Source organism: Oncorhynchus mykiss, chromosome 19, assembly GCF_013265735.2.
Source record: "Oncorhynchus mykiss isolate Arlee chromosome 19, USDA_OmykA_1.1, whole genome shotgun sequence".
Lineage (NCBI taxonomy): Eukaryota > Metazoa > Chordata > Actinopteri > Salmoniformes > Salmonidae > Oncorhynchus > Oncorhynchus mykiss.
The window spans coordinates 48,621,265-48,642,620 of NC_048583.1; the positions used below are offsets into that span (position 1 = coordinate 48,621,265).

At 44.4% G+C, this 21,356-nt stretch overlaps 1 protein-coding gene across 11 annotated transcripts in view; it reads left to right on the forward strand.

Annotated features, from left to right (window-relative positions):
- The window catches only part of LOC110498046 (probable palmitoyltransferase ZDHHC14), an 89,226-nt gene that overhangs the window by 32,321 nt on the left and 35,549 nt on the right, over positions 1-21,356 (forward strand). For all 11 annotated transcript variants that reach the window (XM_036954983.1, XM_036954978.1, XM_036954979.1 and 8 more), the window contains one exon: positions 2,788-2,948. In XM_036954983.1, coding sequence (XP_036810878.1) covers positions 2,788-2,948 — 161 coding nt within the window. The remainder of the gene's footprint in view (positions 1-2,787; positions 2,949-21,356) is intronic.

Below are 21,356 nucleotides of genomic sequence, written 5' to 3' on the forward strand. Positions count from 1 at the left end.
CCACTCAAGCACCAAAGAATAGTAGGCTTATAATAGTGTGGCCAGGTTGGTGGGAGTGCTGGCTCCCACCTTCTGACCCTGGCTGCGACCCTGGTTCTGTAGCACCGTGGATATGGCCAGGCTCCCAAGGTGTTGCCACCTGGAGAATGGTGATGGAACAGGCCTCTGCCATAACTCTGCTGGATAGTCAACCACCAATGCTCCCTAATTCACAATATATTTGCAATATCTTTGCATACCTAGTAGGGTTTGGCCATACTCGTAATTGTATCTGTAAATGTACCGTTTATAGTCGGATCAGATGATATTGGTGATCGGAGAAGAAAGAAAAAAAAGTTTTTTAATATGCCTAAGTAGATGTGGGCAAAATACCTCCCTGCATGTTCTCACTGCAAATTAGGTGTGTGTCTGTATCCCTCAACTTGCAGCAGGCAGACAAGTTTTCTGTCACTCAGCGTTTTCATTATTTTTACTTCATTTTTTTTTTTTTTTTTTTTTTTTGCCCCGCTTGTAAGATATTTGACACATTTATAGCTTGATAGCAAACAGCAGCAATCTATATTATCAGACCAAAAACATGGAGGAAAAGTAATCGGGTGAAATTATGGAGGAATTCAACTTCACTCTCCAATCAGGGCAATCAAGCAAATGTATTTATAAAGCCCTTCTTACATCAGCTGATGTCAAAATGCTGTACAGAAACCCAGACTAAAACTCCAAACAGCAAACAATGAACCCAGAAAGAAACCTAGAGAGGAACCAGGCTATGAGGGGTGGCCAGTCCTCCTCTGGCTGTGCCGGGTGGAGATTATAACAGGTGGACTGTGGACAGCAAGGAGTCATCAGGCCAGGTAGTCCTGAGGCATGGTCCTAGGGCTCAGGTCCTCCAAGTGTAAGAAAGGGAGAGAGGGCATACTTAAATTCACAAAGGACACCAGATAAGACAGGAGAGATACTCCAGATATAACAGACTGACCCTAGCCCCCTGACACACAAACTACTGCCGCATAAATACTGGAGGCTGAGACGGGAAGGGTCGGGAGACTCTGTGGCCCCGTCCGATGATACCCCCGGACAGGGCCAAACAGGCAGGATATAACCCCACCCAATTTTCCAAAGCACAGCCCCCACACCACTAGAGGGATATCTTCAATCACCATCCTGAGACAAGGCCGAGTATAGCCCACAAAGATTTCCGCCACGCCACAACCCAAGGGGGGAGCGCCAACCCGGACAGGAAGATCACGTCAGTGACACACCCCTCCTAGGGACGGCATGGAAGAGCACCAGTAAGCCAGTGACTGTAATAGGGTTAGAGGCAGAGAATCCCAGTGGAGAGAGGGGAACCTGCCAGGCAGAGACAGCAAGGGCGGTTCGTTGCTCCAGTGCCTTTCCGAGTATCGTAACTGATATGGGTAAGCAGGATGAACGTAGAGCCCGCCCTGTTCTTTACAGACAGGCAAAGTAACCAGATGAGTTCTTTAGACCACGTACAATACTCGTTTTGTCTGATTACTCGGCACACCCCTATTACCTAGTATTTCCTAGCATGCCATGTTTTCAGGTTCTCACATAGTGCCAACTAACACTGATGTAAACATGACTATAGATAATTTCCCCTCTCGCCTCTGTCTACACATACAGGGATGTATGCTACCTTTCTCCCACTTATCACTCTGAGCAACCTATCACTTCCTTTTAGAGTCCCTAGCTTGGCCTTTATGATCAAATGTGATTTTGCTTGGCATTGACTTTCAAACCACAGTCAATGAATGAGAGCGTAAGTACTCTGTGAACGGCAGCACTGCTGTCCTCCCGCTGCAGGCATCTTCCCTCCTGCTGTTGAACATCATACTAATGGAATAATAATAATAATCCCCCCCTCTCACCTCTCTGTGCCCTGTTCCATGTCATCTTGCCTGATAACAATCCATCCTCTCTGAGAGACTAGAGCATGTTTAGGATCACCTCTCCTTCTATGTTGTGAATTTGGGGACAGTTCAATGATGAGCGTTTTTGATAATGACATTTGTTGACGTGTGTTTGAAATTGTGAACGGTTTTACCAGTCCGATCAGGTGCTGTTCCTCGTCCTTCTATTCCTGGGCTACAGTGGTCACATCATTCAGATGGGCTAATGTGGTACAGGACTTTTTGAGCAAGGCTCAACTCTATAGTACAGTTTTTCATAGTAAGTGTCCGACTTAAAGTAACAGAATTACATTTTGTTTGTTTGATAAACCATAAGGACTCCACGTCACACATTCATTAATATCCCCCTTAAGGAATGCCTCACATCGGCCCCCCCGGCTCCTCGTCAGTAATGAAATCGGAAGTGACAGTGCATGGCCTGGCCATATCAGCTCTAATGATAAAGCGATTACAGTAATAAGTACCTGCAAGATCAGACCTAACTAATGGGATAAAACTCAATGATCTGTCATTAGAGCAGATTACAGGGCAGACACTGGGGAAGCCCTGGCCCAGGGGGAGGAGGGTGCTGAGGGGGTGGGATAGAGACAGGCGTCCGGATAATTGTCTGTAAACGGAGGTCATGAGTCTCCATATCTAATATCTACGCTCTGCTTTAAAATGGGGCTGGGCGTGGAGAATAATTATATCCACTTCCCGAAACGACACTTTCTTGGCCAGCAAACACGTGCCGACGATTCTCATGATAGTCGTATGTTTGACTTAGTGCAGCCTACTCTGAATACTTCAGGACTTGCACACACTGAGGATCTGTGAGTCTAACTCTGCCTCTCTCTCTCATCTTTCTTTCCCTTAGCTGTCCCTTCCTGTCGGTGCAGCTCACCCCAGCCATCCCAGTGATAGGGGGGGTGCTATTTGTCTTTGTGCTGGGGACTCTCTTCAGGACGAGCTTCAGTGACCCGGGGGTCCTGCCCCGAGCTACACCTGACGAGGCTGCAGACCTGGAGAGACAGATCGGTAAGAAGACTTCTATTAGTTCTATGTACTGTATTTATCCCTCCTTCTCAATCATCCCTGTCCACAAACACTCCCTCCTAGGGATGTGAACATTAAAACGTTTAAACCAAATTGGGATCCTTAACATTAAGAGAAATCCCTAACCTTTTTTTGTTGTTGCAGAAAGTAAACAGCATAGTGCCCTCAAATGCAACTCTGGACCTCGAAGCCAGTTCCACTGCATTTGATCATTTTCCCCCTCTAATCAGGGACTGATTTAGACCTGGGACACCAGGTGCTTGCAATTAATTACTATCAGGTTGAACAGAAAACCAGCAGGCTCTGGACCTCGTAGGGCAAGAGTTGAATAGCCCTGGCATAGTGGGTCAATTTCAGCAACAACTAAGAGCGTTGAAGCGTGAGACTAACTTCTCCTCTGTTTTAGTGCCCTGGCTACCACACTGTGAACAAACTCATGCACGTTCGCAGGTACTGTGAGAGCAAACTGTTGCATCTCGCTCATCTTTAAAGCCTAATCACTGATGATAGGCCTTGTTGAGTGATTTTGCATCCATTGCTGTTGATTGAAGATAGATGGGCCTAGTGCACAGTTCTGATTCTGTATGCCTGGTGACCTACCTGCCTATACTGTGCCCCTCTCCTCTCTCTCCGTTCCTCGCTTTGAAAGATGTTTGTGTTCCCGGAAGTGTGGCAAACTAATCGGTCTCCTCCATCCTAAAAATACTGAATCTCAGGAGTCGATTCTTAGGGGAATCCAATTTTGACACTCAGAAATGGGAGTCGACATCGTGAGTCGATGTGCAAGGAGTTGAGGAATCCGTTATTTTGGAGTCAACCCTACACCACTACGTCATCGTCATTAACAGTTGAAAAAATGGCAGAGAAAGGCAAGCGACAGCAGCAAAGTCCTGTATGGCAATACTTTTAGAAGTTAAACGAGGAAATGCAAACATTGCGAGGTGTAATTAAGGTACAGTAATAGTAGTACAGGTGCAATGCTTATTAACCATCTGAAATGGACTCGCCTTGAGACGCAAATGTGGAATTTTATGAATTTTTCTTAATGTTTTAACAGAACCAGTTTATTTTCTATTCGTCATGTCCCTACTCAATCCCACACGTGTCTCACACACATCCTTCTTTTCCTCTCCTCCTTTCCCTGTCTCCTTCTCATGTCCTCACCTTATCTTTCACTGTCTCTCTCCCTGACCTCCACCTGCTATGCCCAGACCAGTGGTCATGTTGTTAGCTGTGACTGATGCCTCTCCCCCTCGGGCGGTGGTGTGCCAGCTGCCAAGTCTGGAGCTTCCCTGGATGATAATGATGATGATGATGCTGATGATGAAATATAGAAATGGTATTGTTGGTTGGTGTTTGTTCAAGTGTCTCTGTCTGGCGGCAATCTGTTTTTTCCTCTTTCATTGAGACCTCACATTTGATACGAGACGTGATCAACTTTAAGACCAATAAATATATTTGGAAGTATAGGCCTATATCGTTTCTCTCACTTTTGATAGACTCATGTTAAGCAGCTTTTGGTGAAACCTAGCTACTGTACTTTCCCACTGTGAATCTCTTATATGATAATCTATATACATTAACTCCTTTGAGATACTGAGTGTACAAAACATTAAGATCAGCTGCTCTTTCCATTAGACTGACAAGGTGAAATCTATGATCCCTTATTGATGTCACTTGTTAAATACACTTCATCTACACTTCAGTCAGTGTAGATGAAGGGGAGGACACCGGTTAAAGTAGGATTTTGAAACCTTGAAACAATTGTGACATGGATTGTGTATGTGTGCCATTCAGATTTGTGTCACCGGTTTGTGTCAAGAACTGCAATGCCCCTGGGTTTTTCTAGAACAGTTGAAAGCAGTTTGCTGTGTCAATCAAGGATGGACATCCAAAGGACATCCATCCAACTTGACACAACTGTAGGAATCATTGGAGTCAACATATGCCAGCATCCCTGTGCTGGACGCTTTCAACACCTTGTAGAGTCCATGCCCCAACGAATTGAGGCTGTTCTGAGGGAGAAAGGGTGTGCCACTCAAGATTAGGAAGGTGTTGTTAATGTTTTGTATACACAGTGTATTATGCTCTTATCTGTGTCAGGAGTCTGAATCAGGAGTTGTTCTTCAGGCCCTCGTTAAACAAACAGCAGAGTGGTGTTTTTATTCATCTTGTTTGGAGACTTAAGCTTTGGGAGGGAGCGGAGGCAGGGTAGCACAGAAAGAACTCGAAGCTTTGGGAGGGAGCGGAGGCAGGGTAGCACAGAAAGGACTCAAAGCTTTGGGAGGGAGCGGAGGCATGGTAGCACAGAAAGGACTCAAAGGTTTGGGAGGGAGCGGAGGCATGGTAGCACAGAAAGGACTCGAAGCTTTGGGAGGGAGCGGAGGCATGGTAGCACAGAAAGGACTCGAAGCTTTGGGAGGGAGCGGAGGCATGGTAGCACAGAAAGGACTCAAAGCTTTGGGAGGGAGCGGAGGCATGGTAGCACTCGCTCTGCCCCCCCCCCCCCCCCCTTCAGTTAATGTCAACGTGTGTGGCATCAGAGAATGCACTCTGAATGAACTCTGCCCTGCATCTGCTGTGGGAACTTGAGCCCATTGCACCTCCTCAAAACTACGTCTCCCATGTTCTTATAGTGCAGTAGCTCTGTAGTCCATCCCAGGAGGACCTACCACTACCATGCCTATGTTTGTCATTGTCAGCGTCCAAACAAATTGCCTCTTGCCCAGGTCCAATGAAATATCTGTAGTGGTGTACCAAGCATTGATTTGCTGCTACCTAGATCCAGCCAGAACTGTATATTTACCTCTTCTTGATAGAAACCTCTGAATCCAGGTATTACACACTGATGATTTTAGGAGCATGTTGTGGCACCCATCCAGGCCAAGTACACAGCATTCCTCCAGTTTGTGAAAGCTGCAGTCCTAACTAATGCTACCCATACAACCACCTCAGGCTATAGCTCTTTTTTCAGGAATCCCAGGTTCAACCCACTGACAGAAAAAGGTCCCTGGTAGTTCTGATAGTGAGGAGAGAGGAAAAAGCCATGTTAAAGGTCCAATCAGCTATTTAAACAACAACAAAGCACACTCACTGCCAGTGTTTTGGTAAAAAGCTGAAGAATGGGGCTGGAGAAATGTAATCATTCTCAAATTCATAAGCTGCTATGGATGCAAGGACTTACCAGCGATGATATCAAAATGATAGCTTTAACCATGTTTTGAGGCTTTTCAGTTTTTAACAATTACTTTGTTTTACTCCAATATTTGTAAACAATCTTATGTTTTGGGTTTTGATGGGGTAGAACAGTTCAACTAAGATCATGAAGCATTTATAAGTTTATATTCTTGAGTAAATATAATGAATTTACAAGTCCAGAAATGGATGTCGCAACTGCTGATTGACCCTTTTAAATGCCGACTCTCTGCCCCCCCCCCCCCCCCCCCCCAACCATTGCCCACTGTAATGCTCTATTCATGGTGTGGCTGGATGATATGCAGATGCATTAGAGCAAATCGGTTAGCACTTACCCTGATCCAGCTCCAAGGAGTTGGCATCCTCTGCTCTGGATACTCACTCACTCTGTTTCTTTGTTTTATCTCTGTCTTCACTACATCTTCACATTCCTGGATCCATCTTTCCCCTCTTTCTCTTTCTTTCACTATATTGCATTAATCTCTCTGGCCTGCTCTCGGTCACCAACTTTTCCATCTCCCTTTCCATCAAACACACACACGTACGTCAGGGCTCATTCCTCACATTTCCAGTCTGTATTTCTCAGGCAGACTGTTGTACTGTTCCCATTCCTCCTCAGACCAGCCCAGACAGCCATGCTTTCCTCTCCTCTAGTAGTGCAGCATCCTTATATAACTATACACACACACACACACACACACACACACACACACACACACACACACACACACACACACACACACACTAACAGCAAGTCTCTGAGGAGAAGACTGGCCTTGTCTGCAGAGGAGCAATCCTTGTTTTCTCTTGTTAGTGGTGCTCTCTCTCTCTGTGTGCTTCACAGCATTAGGAGAACGTGTGAGTTTGCAGTGTTGACATAACATGGTTTGTTGTCTGCTCTTTTTCGCTGGATTAGCATTCCACAGCCCACTCTGCTGCTGGTATGAAATAGTTGCTTCCTTTACAGCGTATGGTGTCATGAAGCTGATGATGGGTTTTAACTGTCAGTGTTAACAGAGTTGTAACTGTGCCGACACAGACTAGAAACTCACTGGCAACTCGGCTTCATGTCATCATCTCCCTGCCTGCCTGGGTTAATATGTTGTGGGGAAATACCAGAGTCTGGCAGCCCGTCTGTAAATGGGCTGATAGAGCCACCACTTCAACTCAAATTTCTGTTTTTATTTTTACAAGCCCACATTGTCTAGCAGTGTTTATGTTTGAAACAGACTCCTGGGCCTATGAGAGATGAGAGAACATTGTATCTCATCCAAAAGTATTTATTGTGAACTGTATTTTGGTTCTGTTTCTTGGTTGTTTTTAATTAGTTTGATTCCATTTGAAAGACAGTGTTGAAGGTAACGAGCCGTGGGTTCACAGGACCAGATCTGATGTTTGGTGAGTGAATTACTAAATATAGGCACATTGAGTCATGGATCTGGTTCTTCTGGAATAGTGGAGGGACTGGGTCACAGAGGGAGAGAGATATAGCCCCCTAGACACCACTACGGGAACATAACCAACAGAAATGGGTCACATCTCCTGCAGCTCTGTCACAGATTACTGCACCTGTACATAGCCCACCTATAATTTAGCGCAAACAACTACCTCTTTCCCTACTGTATTTTATTTATTTATTTATTTATTTATTTTGCTCCTTTGGACCCCATTATTTTTATTTCTACTTTGCACATTCTACCAATGCAAATCTACCATTCCAGTGTTTTACTTGCTATATTGTATTTACTTTGCCACCATGGCCTTTTTTTGCCTTCTCTTATCTCACCTCATTTGCTCACGTCGTATATAGATTTGTTTATACTGTATTATTGACTGTATGTTTGCTTTACTCCATGAGTAACTCTGTGTTGTTGTATGTGTCGAACTGCTTTGCTTTATCTTGGCCAGGTCGCAATTGTAAATGAGAACTTGTTCTCAACTTGCCTACCTGGTTAAATAAAGTTGAAATAAAATAAAAAACACGCTGGGTATGCTTTGAGGGGACTCCTACTCTAGGTACACCTATAGATCATCCCTTGGCAGTAGTAGGCCTTACTGTAGACTACTTTATTACTGACCTCAACCCAGTCTCTCAGAGCGTTCAGTCAGCCCACTGACACCCCTATCAGATCACAGCAAAATCTACACTACCGTAGAGAAGTTAAAAGGCTAATTGATCATTAGAAAACCCTTTTGCAGTTATGCTAGCACAGCTGAAAACTGTTTTTCTGATTTAAAGAAGCAGTAAAACTGGCCGCCTTTAGACTAGTTGAGTATCTGGAGCATCAGCATTTGTGAGTTTGATTACAGGCTCAAAATGGCCAGAAACAAAGTACTTTCTTCTGTAACTCGTCAGTCTATTCTTGTTCGGAGAAATGAAGGCTATTCCATGCGAGAAATTGCCAAGAAACTGAAGATCTCATACAACACTGTGGACTACTCTCTTCACAGAAAAGCGCAACCTGGCTCTAACCAGAATAGAAAGAGGAGTGGAAGGCCCCGGTGCACAACTGAGCAAGAGGACACGTACATTAGAGTGTCTAGTTAGAGAAACGGACACCTCACAAGTCCTCAACTGGCAGCTTCATTAAATAGTTACGCAAAACACCAGTCTCAACATCAACAGGGATGAGGTGATTCCGGGATGCTGGCCTTCTAAGCAGAGTTCCTCTGTCCAGTGTCTGTGTTCTTTTGCCCATCTTAATATTTTGTTTTTATTGGCCAGTCAATATGGCTTTTTCTCTGTCTAGAAGGCCAGCATCCCGGAGTCGCCTCTTCACTGTTATCTCAAGTTGAGGGAGCGTGCAGTTGGCATGCTGACCTCAGCAATGTCCACCAGAGCTGTTGACTGAGAATTGAGTGATTATTTCTCTACCATAAGCCGCCTTCAACGTCGTTTTAGAAACATTTTCAGTATGTCCAACCGGCCTCACAACCGCAGACCATGTGTATGGCTTTGTGTGGGCGGACCTCCACATCCGGCTTCTTCACCTGCTGGATCATGAAAGACTAGCCACCTGGACAGCTGATGAAACTGGGTTTGCACGACCAAAGATGGTATGGGCAGGCAATGGCTATGGAGAACGAACACAATTGCATTTTATCGATGGCAGTTTGAATGCACAGAGAACGTGACGAGACCCCGAGGCCCATTGTTGTGCCATTCCTCCACCGGCATCACCTCATGTTTCAGCATGATAATGCACGGTCACAAGGATCTGTACACAATTCCTGGAAGCTGAAAAATGTATGTTCTTCCATGGCCTGCATACTCAGACATATCACTCATTGAGCATGTTTTGAGAAGCTCTGGATCGACGTAGACAATAGCATGTTCCAGTTTCCACCAATATCCAGCAACTACGCACAGCCATTGAAGAGGAGTGGGACACCATTCCACAGGCCACAATCACCAGCCTGATCATCTCTATGTGAAGGATTTGAATTGGTGGTAGAATGAGTTGGGATTCATTGTTTAGCTACATGTCTAAACAAAAGACACCATTTCGCTAGATGATTACATGACCCATCAAGTTAGACAGGTGTGTATGGGGGTGATTATGGTCGTCTTTTGTATTTCATGAACGCGTACATGTCTAGACAACAGTGACCAATCCACTTAGCCAGATGTGGCTGGGAGGTGGTTATAGTATTTCCTTCACATGGCCCATGAATTTAGAAAAGTGTGTCTGGGTAAGTGTTATTTCAAATACTTTTATCTGGTCATTTTCTGTCTTTGTTCATTCTATTATGCAAATATGCAAGTAACCATTTCACTATACTGTTTACATCTTTTTGTATCCTGTGCATGTGTCAAATACACTGTCTTTACCAGAGAGGGTAATGTGAAGAACATATTTTTGTATCCTGTGCACGTGACAAATACACTGTCTTTACCAGAGAGGGTAATGTGAAGAACATGACTTTCACCAAAGTCTGGTGCTTAGCTCCTATATCTTCTGCACAGATTCTGTCAGACCTGGCCTTGACAGTGAATCTCAGTAAGACAAAAATAATGGTCCAAAAACCAGCTGGTTCTGGGGCTGGTTCACAAACAGGGCCCCAGGACCAAAACACATTTGATACACTGAAAATAATCAACCAAAAAAACAAAGCAAATTGGAATGTTATCTGGCCCTAAACAGAGAGTACACAGTGGCAGAATACCTGACCACTATGCACAGACTCTGCCACAGCAGACCTGGCTCTCACGAGAGGACGAGCTATGTGCTCACTGAGCTACACCTAACCTCCTGGCAAATGTATAACCACAGAGAAACATATTTCACACAGACCCACAAAGAATTTTAAAACAAATCAAACATGGATAAACTTCCATATCGGTTAGGTGAAATACTGCAATGTGCAATCACAGCAGCAAGATGTGGTTTATCTGTTTATTTACCCTTTCACATACTTCAACTATTTTCACCTTGTTACAACACTGTACATGGCCAATAATAATATTTGAAATGTCTATAGTATTTTAAAACTCGAGTTTAATGTTGTTTATTTCCCTTTATTGTTTATTCCATTTGCTTTGACAATGGAAACACGTTTCCTATTCCAATAAAGCCTTTTTGAATTGAATTGAAAGCGGTGGCTCTCCCTGCCTCAGCGCCCTTCATGGTGTGAGAGGATGAAGGAATTTAGCTTATAGTTTCTGCATGCTGTGTTCCACTTTGTTTATGCTACAGCTCTGTGGTCAGTCGCAATTTGCAGACAAAAACACGACAAAGAAAGAAAGAAAGACAGATAGTGGGGGCTTGGAAAGAGAGAGAGAGTGGAGGGACAGGAGGGGAGAGTGAGGGCTCCCTGTGTCCGTGTGAAAGGTGTCCTGTGGTGGCCAGCTGATAGGCGATAGAGGGTGATGTGATTATCAGGTCCCTGAAGTGCGATCTATCACACATTACACTCTGCTCTGTCAAGAACCATACACACCCTCCACGGGGGAACAGCAATGCTGGGAGACAGGCTGTCTGCAGTCTCTCACTCATTCTCGCTCGCTCACTCACTCACTCACTCACTCTCTCACACACACACACACACACACACACAAAGTGTGTATCTACCGGGCTATTGAATTTGTGCCGGGGGTGAAAGCAAAATTTAAAAAGGTGAAATAGAATAAAAGAGGAAACTAAATGTGATCAGTTTAACCTGTTCAAGGTAATGTGATATAAACTAGAGGGCGACCGACTAATCGGAACGGCCAATTTAATTAGGGCCAATTTCAAGTTTTCATAACAATTGGTAATCGTCATTTTTGGACACCGATTATGGCCGATTACATTGCACTCCACGAGGAGACTGCGTGGCAGGCTGAGTACCTGTTATGCGAGTGCAGCAAGGAGCCTAGGCAAGGTGCTAGCTAGCATTAAACTTATCTTATAAAAAACAATCAATCTTAACATAAACTAGTAATGTAGTTAACTAGTGATTATCTAGCTTGTGTTGCATTTAATCGATGAGGTGCCTGTTAATTTATCATTGAATCACAGCCTACTTCGCCAAACGGGTGATTTAACAAGCGCATTCGTGAAAAAAGCACTTGTGTACCTAACCATAAACATCAACGCCTTTCTTAAAATCAATACACAAGTATATATTTTTAAACCTGCATATTTAGTTAATATTGCCTGCTAACATTAATTTATTTTAACTAGGGAAATTGTGTCACTTGCGCTCTGTGCAACAGAGTCAGGGTATATGCAGCAGTTTGGGCTGCCTGGCTCGTTGCGAACTGTGTGAAGACCATTTCTTCCTAACAAAGACAGCCAACTTCACCAAACGGGGGATGATTTAATAACAAAAGCTCATTTGTGAAAAAAGCACAATCGTTGCACGAATGTACCGAACCATAAACATCAATGCCTTTTCTTAAAATCACTACACAGAAGTATATATTTTTAAACCTGCATATTTAGTTAAAAGCAATCCATGTTAGCAGGCAATATTAACTAGGCAAATTGTGTCACTTCTCTTGCGTTCATTATGACATTACATTGAAGGTTGTGCAATGTAACAGCAATATTTAAGCTTATAGATGCCACCTGTTAGAAAAAATGTAGGACGGTTCCGAATTTCACTGAAAGAATAAACGTTTTCGAAATGATAGTTTCCGGATTTGTCCATATTAATGACCTAACGCTCGTATTTCTGTGTGTTATTATATTAGATTGAAGTCTATGATTTGATAGAGCAGTCTGACTGAGCGGTGGTAGGCAGCAGCAGGCTCGTAAGCATTCATTCAAACAGCACTTTAGTGCGTTTTGCCAGCAGCTCTTCGCTGTGCTTCAAGCATTGCGCTGTTTATGACTTCAAGCATTTCAACTCCCGAGATTAGGCTGGCAATAATAAAGTACCTATAAGAACATCCAATAGTCAAAGGTATATGAAATGCAAATTGTATAGAGAGAAATAGTCCAATAATAACTACAACCTAAAACTTCTTACCTGGGAATATTGAAGACTCGTGTTAAAAGGAACCACCAGCTTTCATATGTTCTCATGTTCTGAGCAAGGAACTTAAACGTTAGCTTTTTTACATGGCACATATTGCACTTTTACTCTCTTCTCCAACACTGTTTTTGCATTATTTAAACCAAATTGAACATGTTTCTTAATTTATTTGAGACTAAATAGATTTTATTGATGTATTATATTAAGTTAAAATAAGTGTTCATTGTTCATTCAGTATTGTTGTAATTGTCATTATTACAAATATATATATATATATAATTATATATATATTATATATATATAATATATATATATTATATATATATATATATATATAAAAAAAAGATCGTCCGATTTAATCGGTATCGGCTTTTTTTTGGTCCCCCAATAGTTGGTATCGGCGTTAAAAATCATAATCGGTCGACCTCTAATATAAACATCTATGTATTTAATTTATTTAACCATGCCAGTAAGTTAAGAATCAGTCCTCAATAGCAATATAAAGAAACAATGAAACAAGCATGATAAATACACTAAACAAAACTATAAATGCAACATTCAAACATTTTACTGAGTTACAGTTCATATACGGAAATCAGTCGGTTGAAATAAATTCATTAGGCTCTAATCTATGGATTGCATCTGTTAGTCACAGAAAAATATGCATCTATTGGTCACCTTAAAAAAAAAAAGTAGGGGCTTGGATCAGAAAACCAGTGGTGTGACCACCTCATGCAGCACGGCACATCTCCTTCGCATAGAGTTGATCAGGCTGTTGATTGTGGCCTGTGGAATGTTGTTCCACTCTTCAATGGCTGTGCGAAATTGCTGGAAATTGGTGGGAACTGGAACACGCTATCACGTCGACCCAGAGCATCCCACACATGCTCAATGGGTGACCCGTCTGGTGAGTATGCAGGCCATGGAAGAACTGGTACATTTTCATCTTCCAGGTATTGTGTACAGATCATTACGACATGGGGCAGTGCATTATCATACTGAAACATGAGGTGGTGGAGGAATGGCACGACAATGGGCCTCAGGATCTCGTCAGGGTATCTCTGTGCATTCAAATTGCCATCAATAAGATGCAATTGTGTTCATTGTCCGTAGCTATTGCCTGCCCATACCATAACCCCACCTCCACCATGGGGCACTCTGTTCACATTGTTGCCATCAGCAAACCACTCGCCCACACAACGTCTGCTTAATGCCCGGTACAGCTGAAACTGGGATTCATCCGTGAAGAGCTTACTTCTCCCGCATACCAGTGGCCATCGAAGGTGAACATTTTCCCACTGCATTTGGTTACGACACCAAACTGCAGTCAGGTCAAGACCCTGGTGAGGACGATGAACACACAGATGCGCTTCCTAGATGATCTTTGGTTGTGCAAACCCACAGTTTCATCAGCTGTCTGGGTGGCTGGTCTTTCATGATCCCGCAGGTGAAGAAGCCAGATGTGGAGGTCCTGGGCTGGTGTGGTTACACGTGGTCTGCGGTTGTGTGGCATGTTGGACAAGCTGCCAAATTCTCTAAAGCGATGGAGGCAGCTTATGGTTGAAAAATTAACATTGAATTCTCTGTCAATAGCGCTGACTGCAGACATTTCTTAAGTCAGCATGCCAATTGCACACTCCCTCATCTTGAGACATCAATGGCATGTTGTGACAAAACTGTACATTTTTGTGGCCTTTTATTGTCCCCAACACAAGGTATAACCTGTGTAAAGACCATGCTGTTTAATCAGCTTCTTGATATGCCACACCTGTCAGGTGGATGGACTATCTTGGCAAAGGAGAAATGCTGACTAACAGAAATGTGAAGAGATTTGTGCACAACATTTGAGAGAAATAAGCTTTTTGTGATTATGGAACGTTTCTGGGATCTTTTGTTTCAGCTCATGAAACATGGGACCAACACTTTACATGTTGCGTTTTATATTTTTGTTCAGTGTATAATGATACTACAGCAGTATCGGTATACTGTAGTGACCCTATATGACCTGGATTGACTGTGTGAACCTTTAAAACCATAGAATTAGGTTTTAGAATTGACATTGAACCTTACGATTCCTAATCTTTTGGTTTCTGTACCCCAAATCACATTTAGCTCTGTCCGGAGCAGCCACAAAGTACTTCCAGTCTTCCCGAGTACCCTGTCGAGATAGCCCAAGTACCACTTGGAGTACAATACCCCAGGTTGGGTACTACTATCTTAGTGTACCTGTGTGGTCCTCAAAAGGATACCGACTGCTACTGATGATTGGCGTCATGGTGTGCACAATCTCCAGTTAGTCTCTGGCCCAAGTTTTTTATATAATATTTTTTTTGCACCTTTATTTAACCAGGTAGGTTAGCAGTGTGAACAGACAACAACACAGAGTTACACATGGAGTAAAACAATAAACAAGTCAATAACACAGAAAAAAAGAGTCTATATACATTATGTGCAAAAGGCATGAGGTAGGCGAATAATTACAATTTAGCAGATTAACACTGGAGTGATAAATGATCAGATGGTCATGTGCAGGTAGAGATACTGGTGTGCAAAAGAGCAGAAAAGTAAATAAATAAAAACAGTATGGGGATGAGGTAGGTAAATTGGGTGGGCTATTTACCGATGGACTATGTACAGCTGCAGCGATCGGTTAGCTGCTCAGATAGCAGATGTTTAAAGTTGGTGAGGGAGATAAAAGTCTCCAACTTCAGCGATTTTTGCAATTCGTTTCAGTCACAGGCAGCAGAGAACTGGAAGGAAATGCGGACAACTTAGGTGTTGGCTTTAGGGATGATCAGTGAGATACACCTGCTGGAGCGCGTGCTACGGGTGGGTGTTGCCATCGTGACCAGTGAACTGAGATAAGGCGGAGCTTTACCTAGCATAGACTTGTAGATGACCTGGAGCCAGTGGGTCTGGCGACGAACATGTAGCGAGGGCCAGCCGACTAGAGCATACAGGTCGCAGTGGTGGGTGGTATAAGGTGCTTTAGTAACAATGGATGGCACTGTGATAACTGCATCCAGTTTGCTGAGTAGAGTATTGGAAGCTATTTTGTCGAGGATCGGTAGGATAGTCAGTTTTACTAGGGTAAGTTTGGCGGCGTGAGTGAAGGAGGCTTTGTTGCGGAATAGAAAGCCGACTCTAGATTTGATTTTGGATTGGAGATGTTTGATATGAGTCTGGAAGGAGAGTTTACAGTCTAGCCAGGCACCTAGGTACTTATAGATGTCCACATATTCTAGGTTGGAACCATCCAGGGTGGTGATGCTAGTCGGGCGTGCGGGTGCAGGCAGTGAACGGTTGAAAAGCATGCATTTGGTTTTACTAGCGTTTAAGAGCAGTTGGAGGCCACGGAAGGAGTGTTGTATGGCATTGAAGCTCGTTTGGAGGTTAGATAGCACAGTGTCCAAGGAAGGGCCGGAAGTATACAGAATGGTGTCGTCTCCATAGAGGTGGATCAGGGAATCGCCCGCAGCAAGAGCAACATCATTGATGTATACAGAGAAAAGAGTCGGCCTGAGAATTTAACCCTGTGGCACCCCCATAGAGACTGCCAGAGGACCGGACAACATGCCCTCCGATTTGACACACTGAACTCTGTCTGCAAAGTAGTTGGTGAACCAGGCAAGGCAGTCATTAGAAAAACCGAGGCTACTGAGTCTGCCGATAAGAATATGGTGATTGACAGAGTCGAAAGCCTAGGCCATGTCGATGAAGACGGCTGCACAGTACTGTCTTTTATCGATGGCAGTTATGATATCGTTTAGTACCTTGAGCGTGGCTGAGGTGCACCCGTGACCGGCTCGGAAACCAGATTGCACAGCGGAGAAGGTACGGTGGGATTCAAGATGGTCAGTGATCTGTTTGTTGACTAGGCTTTCGAAGACCTTAGATAGGCAGGGCAGGATGGATATAGGTCTGTAACAGTTTGGGTCTAGGGTGTCACCCCTTTTGAAGAGGGAGATGACTGCGGCAGCTTTCCAATCCTTGGGGATCTCAGACAATATGTAAGAGAGGTTGAACAGGCTGGTAATAGGGGTTGCGACAATGGCGGCGGATAGTTTCAGAAATGGAGGTTCCAGATTGTCAAGACCAGCTGATTTTGTACGGGTCCAGGTTTTGCAGCTCTTTCAGAACATCTGCTATCTGGATTTGGGTAAAGGAGAAGCTGGGGAGGCTTGGGCGAGTAGCTGCGGGGGCACTGTTGGCCGAGGTTGGAGTAGCCAGGAGGAAGGCATGGCCAGCCGTTGAGAAATGCTTGTTGAAGTTTTCGATAATCATGGATTTATCGGTGGTGACCGTGTTACCTAGCCTCAGTGCAGTGGGCAGCTGGGAGGAGGTGCTCTTGTTCTCCATGGACTTTACAGTGTCCCAGAACTTTTTGAAGTTAGAGCTACAGGATGCAAATTTCTGCTTGAAAAAGCTGACTGCGTGTATTGGTTCCTGACTTCCCTGAACAGTTGCATATCGCGGGTGCTATTTGATGCTATTGCAGTCCGCCACAGGATGTTTTTGTGCTGGTCGAGGGCAGTCAGGTCTGGAGTGAACCAAGGGCTATATCTGTTCTTAGTTCTGCATTTTTTGAACGGAGCATGCTTATCTAAGATGGTGAGGAAGTTACTTTTAAAGAATGACCAGGCATCCTCAACTGACGGGATGAGTTCAATATCCTTCCAGGATACCCGTGCCAGGTCAATTAGAAAGGCCTGCTCGCAGAAGTGTTTTAGGGAGCGTTTGACAGTGATGAGGGGTGGTTGTTTCACTGCGGACCCGTAGCGGATACAGGCAATGAAGCAGTGATCGCTGAGATCCTGATTGAAGACAGTGGAGGTGTATTTGGAGGGCCAGTTGGTCAGGATAACGTCTATGAGGGTGCCCTTGTTTACAGATTTAGGGTTGTAACTGGTGGGTTCCTTGATGATTTGTGTGAGATTGAAGGACTGCCGGGGTGTTAAGCACATCCCAGTCTAGGTCATCTAACAGAACAAACTCTGAAGCTAGATGGGGGGCGATCAATTCACAAATGGTGTCCAGGGCACAGCTGAGGGGGGTCGGTAGCAGGCGGCAACAGTGAGAGACTTATTTCTGGAGAGAGTCATTTTAAAAATTAGTAGTTCGAACTGTTTGGGTATGGACCTGGAAAGTATAACATTACTTTGCAGGCTATCGCTGCTGTAGACTGCAACTCCGCCCCCTTTGGCAGTTCTATATTGACGGAAAATGTTATAGTTGTGTATGGAAATCTCAGAATTTTTGGTGGCCTTCCTAAGCCCGGATTCAGACATGGCAAGGACATCAGGGTTGGCAGAGTGTGCTAAAGCAGTGAGTAAAACAAACTTAGGGAGCAGGCTTCTGATGTTGACATGCATGAAACCAAGGCTTTTTCGAACACAGAAGTCAACAAATGAGGGTGCCTGGGGACATGCAGGGCCTGGGTTTACCTCCACATCACCCGCGGAACAAAGGAGGAGTAGTATGAGGGTGTGGCTAAAGGCTATCAAAACTGGTCGCCTAGAGCGTTGGGGACAAAGAATAAAAGGAGCAGATTTCTGGGCATGGTAGAATATATTTAGGGCATAATGTGCAGACGGGTATGGTGGGGTGCGGGTACATCGGAGGTAAGCCCAGGCACTGGGTGATGATAAGAGGTTGTATCTCTGGACATGCTGGTTGTAATGGGTGAGGTCACCGCATGTGTGGGAGGTGGTACAAAGGAGGTATCAGAGGTATGAAGAGTGGAACTAGGGGCTCCATTGTAAACTAAGACAATGATAACTAACCTGAACAACTGTATACAAGGCATATTGACATTTGAGAGAGACATACAGCGAGGCATAAAGTAATCGCAGGTCTTGATTGGGAGAGGTTGCTAAAACAACAGGTGAAACAACAACAGCTAATCAGCTAACACAACAGCAGGTAAAAATGGCGATGACTAGGCAGAGAGGGTCAGATTAACTACACACAGAGCCTGAGTTCGCGGCTGGGGCCGACAGATAAAAAAATTAATAAACAGAATAGAGTACCGTGATTAATGGACAGTCCAGCAGGCATCAGCCATGTAGCCAAGTGATCAAGTGCTTGTGTTACGTTGTTCAGCTTATGTTATCAGAGCGTGTGCTGTGAGCTCTTCACATGGTGAAGTAATGTTTGACCGCAACTGAGCTGCTGGTTCCTTTATTCCCAGCACCTTCATTAATAAGTCATGCTGTTGTCTTCTATTCAAAGTGGTACAGGGCTCAAGTTCACCTCTGGTATTGATCTGTTGTGAAACTACATACTGAATGGGACAGGACAAGGTGCCTCTTCAATGTTTCCCAATGTCTGGGAAACACTGGATGCAGTGTTTGTGTCCAATTATAGGAAGTGTTGTGTTTTCAGTCCTGCTCGGTCCTGTCCTCAACTTTCTTTTGAGGAAAGAGTTCAGTGGATAAAGCCTGCTGTGTAAGTCAATGAGCACCTGTCCCTGCTCTGAGTGTGACTGTGAACTGAGGAATAGTATATCGATCACCACTGTTGTTACTGCAGCTCGTCTTTCCATGCATCATGTCTGTCTGTCTGCCATATTTAGCAGTGCAGGCCCTGGTCAGACGTTGCATTGCTGCAGAGACTGAGAGACTGGCATCCTCCAGGCGGAAGCATGCCAACTTCAAAGGCTTTCATTACCGGAACCAGGCAGGATATGTCTCTTCTGCTGTGCGTGCCAGAGACCTAGCGATAGGCTAGCCAGTAAATGTCAGAGGATGTTTCTAAAGCCAGTGGCCATGCTAAACTCCTGCTCATATCCCAGTGTGTGTATGATGGAGAGGAATATAATGAGGATTCACTGACATTTAAGGTTCTTATTGGCTGCAACTGGACCCTATATGATTATTTTGAGCGTTTCAGTCAATGCTGCTGAGAAATCAAACAATCCATGTTTGTGTGTTTGTACGTGTGAGTGCATGCTGTGTGTTGTCGACAAATGCATTCAATCAGGAGGGCTCTACTTATAGTTCACAGCTCTCCTCTCCATCGTTATCCATCCTCCCACCCTTCTATCCCTCTATTCTCCTTCTGCCCACACTGGCAGACAGACCATCCTGTTACAGGCGGAGCAGAGGAGAGGCACAGCAGTGGAACCGGGGTTATAGTTTCACCACAGTACTCTTGTCTGCCTGTCAGACATGTCTTTAGCCCTCAGAGGATGTGCTCCAAACCGTTTCCTCCTCAGTCACATGGTGTGACTGGGTATGCATCACTGTCTTATACAGAACATCACAAAGTAGATTGACTGACAGTTTTCTATCAAGATAAAACTCACAATGATGAACCTTGTCTCTTTGCTCCTGCATAATATTGGCAACATTTGAGTTAGTATTTTGTGGCTAGATACGGTTCTAGAGTCTGACTGACTGATAGCTGCTCTGGTAGAGGAGGAGAGGGTTGAGTGACTGCCTCAAGAGTGAGGACGTGGAACCGGTCTCGCTGAACCAGAGTGAGGACGTGGAACCGGTCTCGCTGAACCAGAGTGAGGACGTGGAACTGGTCTCGCTGAACCAGAGTGAGGACGTGGAACCGGTCTCGCTGAACCAGAGTGAGGACGTGGAACCGGTCTCGCTGAACCAGAGTGAGGACGTGGAACCGGTCTCGCTGAACCAGAGTGAGGACGTGGAACCGGTCTCGCTGAACCAGAGTGAGGACGTGGAACCGGTCTCGCTGAACCAGAGTGAGGAACTGCTTGCCACACACACGGACTCGATACAAACTTTCTCAACAGAGACGGCCTCAAGTCCTTACCAAATGAGTGGTAATCTCACTTAAAACATCTGATCAGTAAGGCTTTAAAACACAGCCTACGTTACTGTGTTCTGCTACACTACTGTCACATTGATGCTGGGAATTGGCAGGTACCACAAAATTTATGTGCCGATATGTATTGCGTATCTCACAATTTTATATATAGATATAGGTAGATATTGCTATTCAATACTGGGATTTTATTGCGATTTTATGTTCTAAACATTGCTCACTATATGTCTGCTGTAGAGGGACAAGAGAGAGCATGATAATGAGTTTTGATCAGTCATGGAAATAAAATGGCTGAAAACATGTTGGCTCACTATTTAAAAAGATGGAGAACAAGTTACGCTACCGATACTTGAAGTCAAAGTATTGATATTATATCATCCAAAATAATAGCACTGTATGTAACTCTTTCCCCCCCCAACACTAATTGCTACATTGGCCCCATTGTTTGAACCTGAACAATGGACGGTTGGAGAATAAAGGAGGTTCTAAAGACCTCCACTTGATCTGATCTGTGTAAGTGGGCTTGTGGAGTTCTTTACAGCCACCCTCCATTAATCCATTGTAGCTCCTCTCTAAAGCACTCGGAGGTGGTTATTAACTGACAGGGAGACAGTGAGGGGAGAGATGCTCTGGGAGAACAGGGAAGAGAGATGGAGAGAGTGAGATGTGCTGATAAGTGTGTGTGTGTGTGTATGGTAGGAGCTCTCTGTCATCCACAGCAGTCTCTTTTCTCTCAGCGTCAGTGCAGGGTTAGGATAAGCAGTGTGTCAGAATATCCACCGACTGACTTCCCCCATGGTGAAATGTGGATTCAGAATTCAACCAGGATTTCTTCTTAATTCACTGTCCGAATTCTCTAAGGTTCCGTTGCCAGGGGTTACCATGTGTTCTGTGCATCGTGTGGCTTCACACTTGATGTCTTCATACATTGTCTGTACA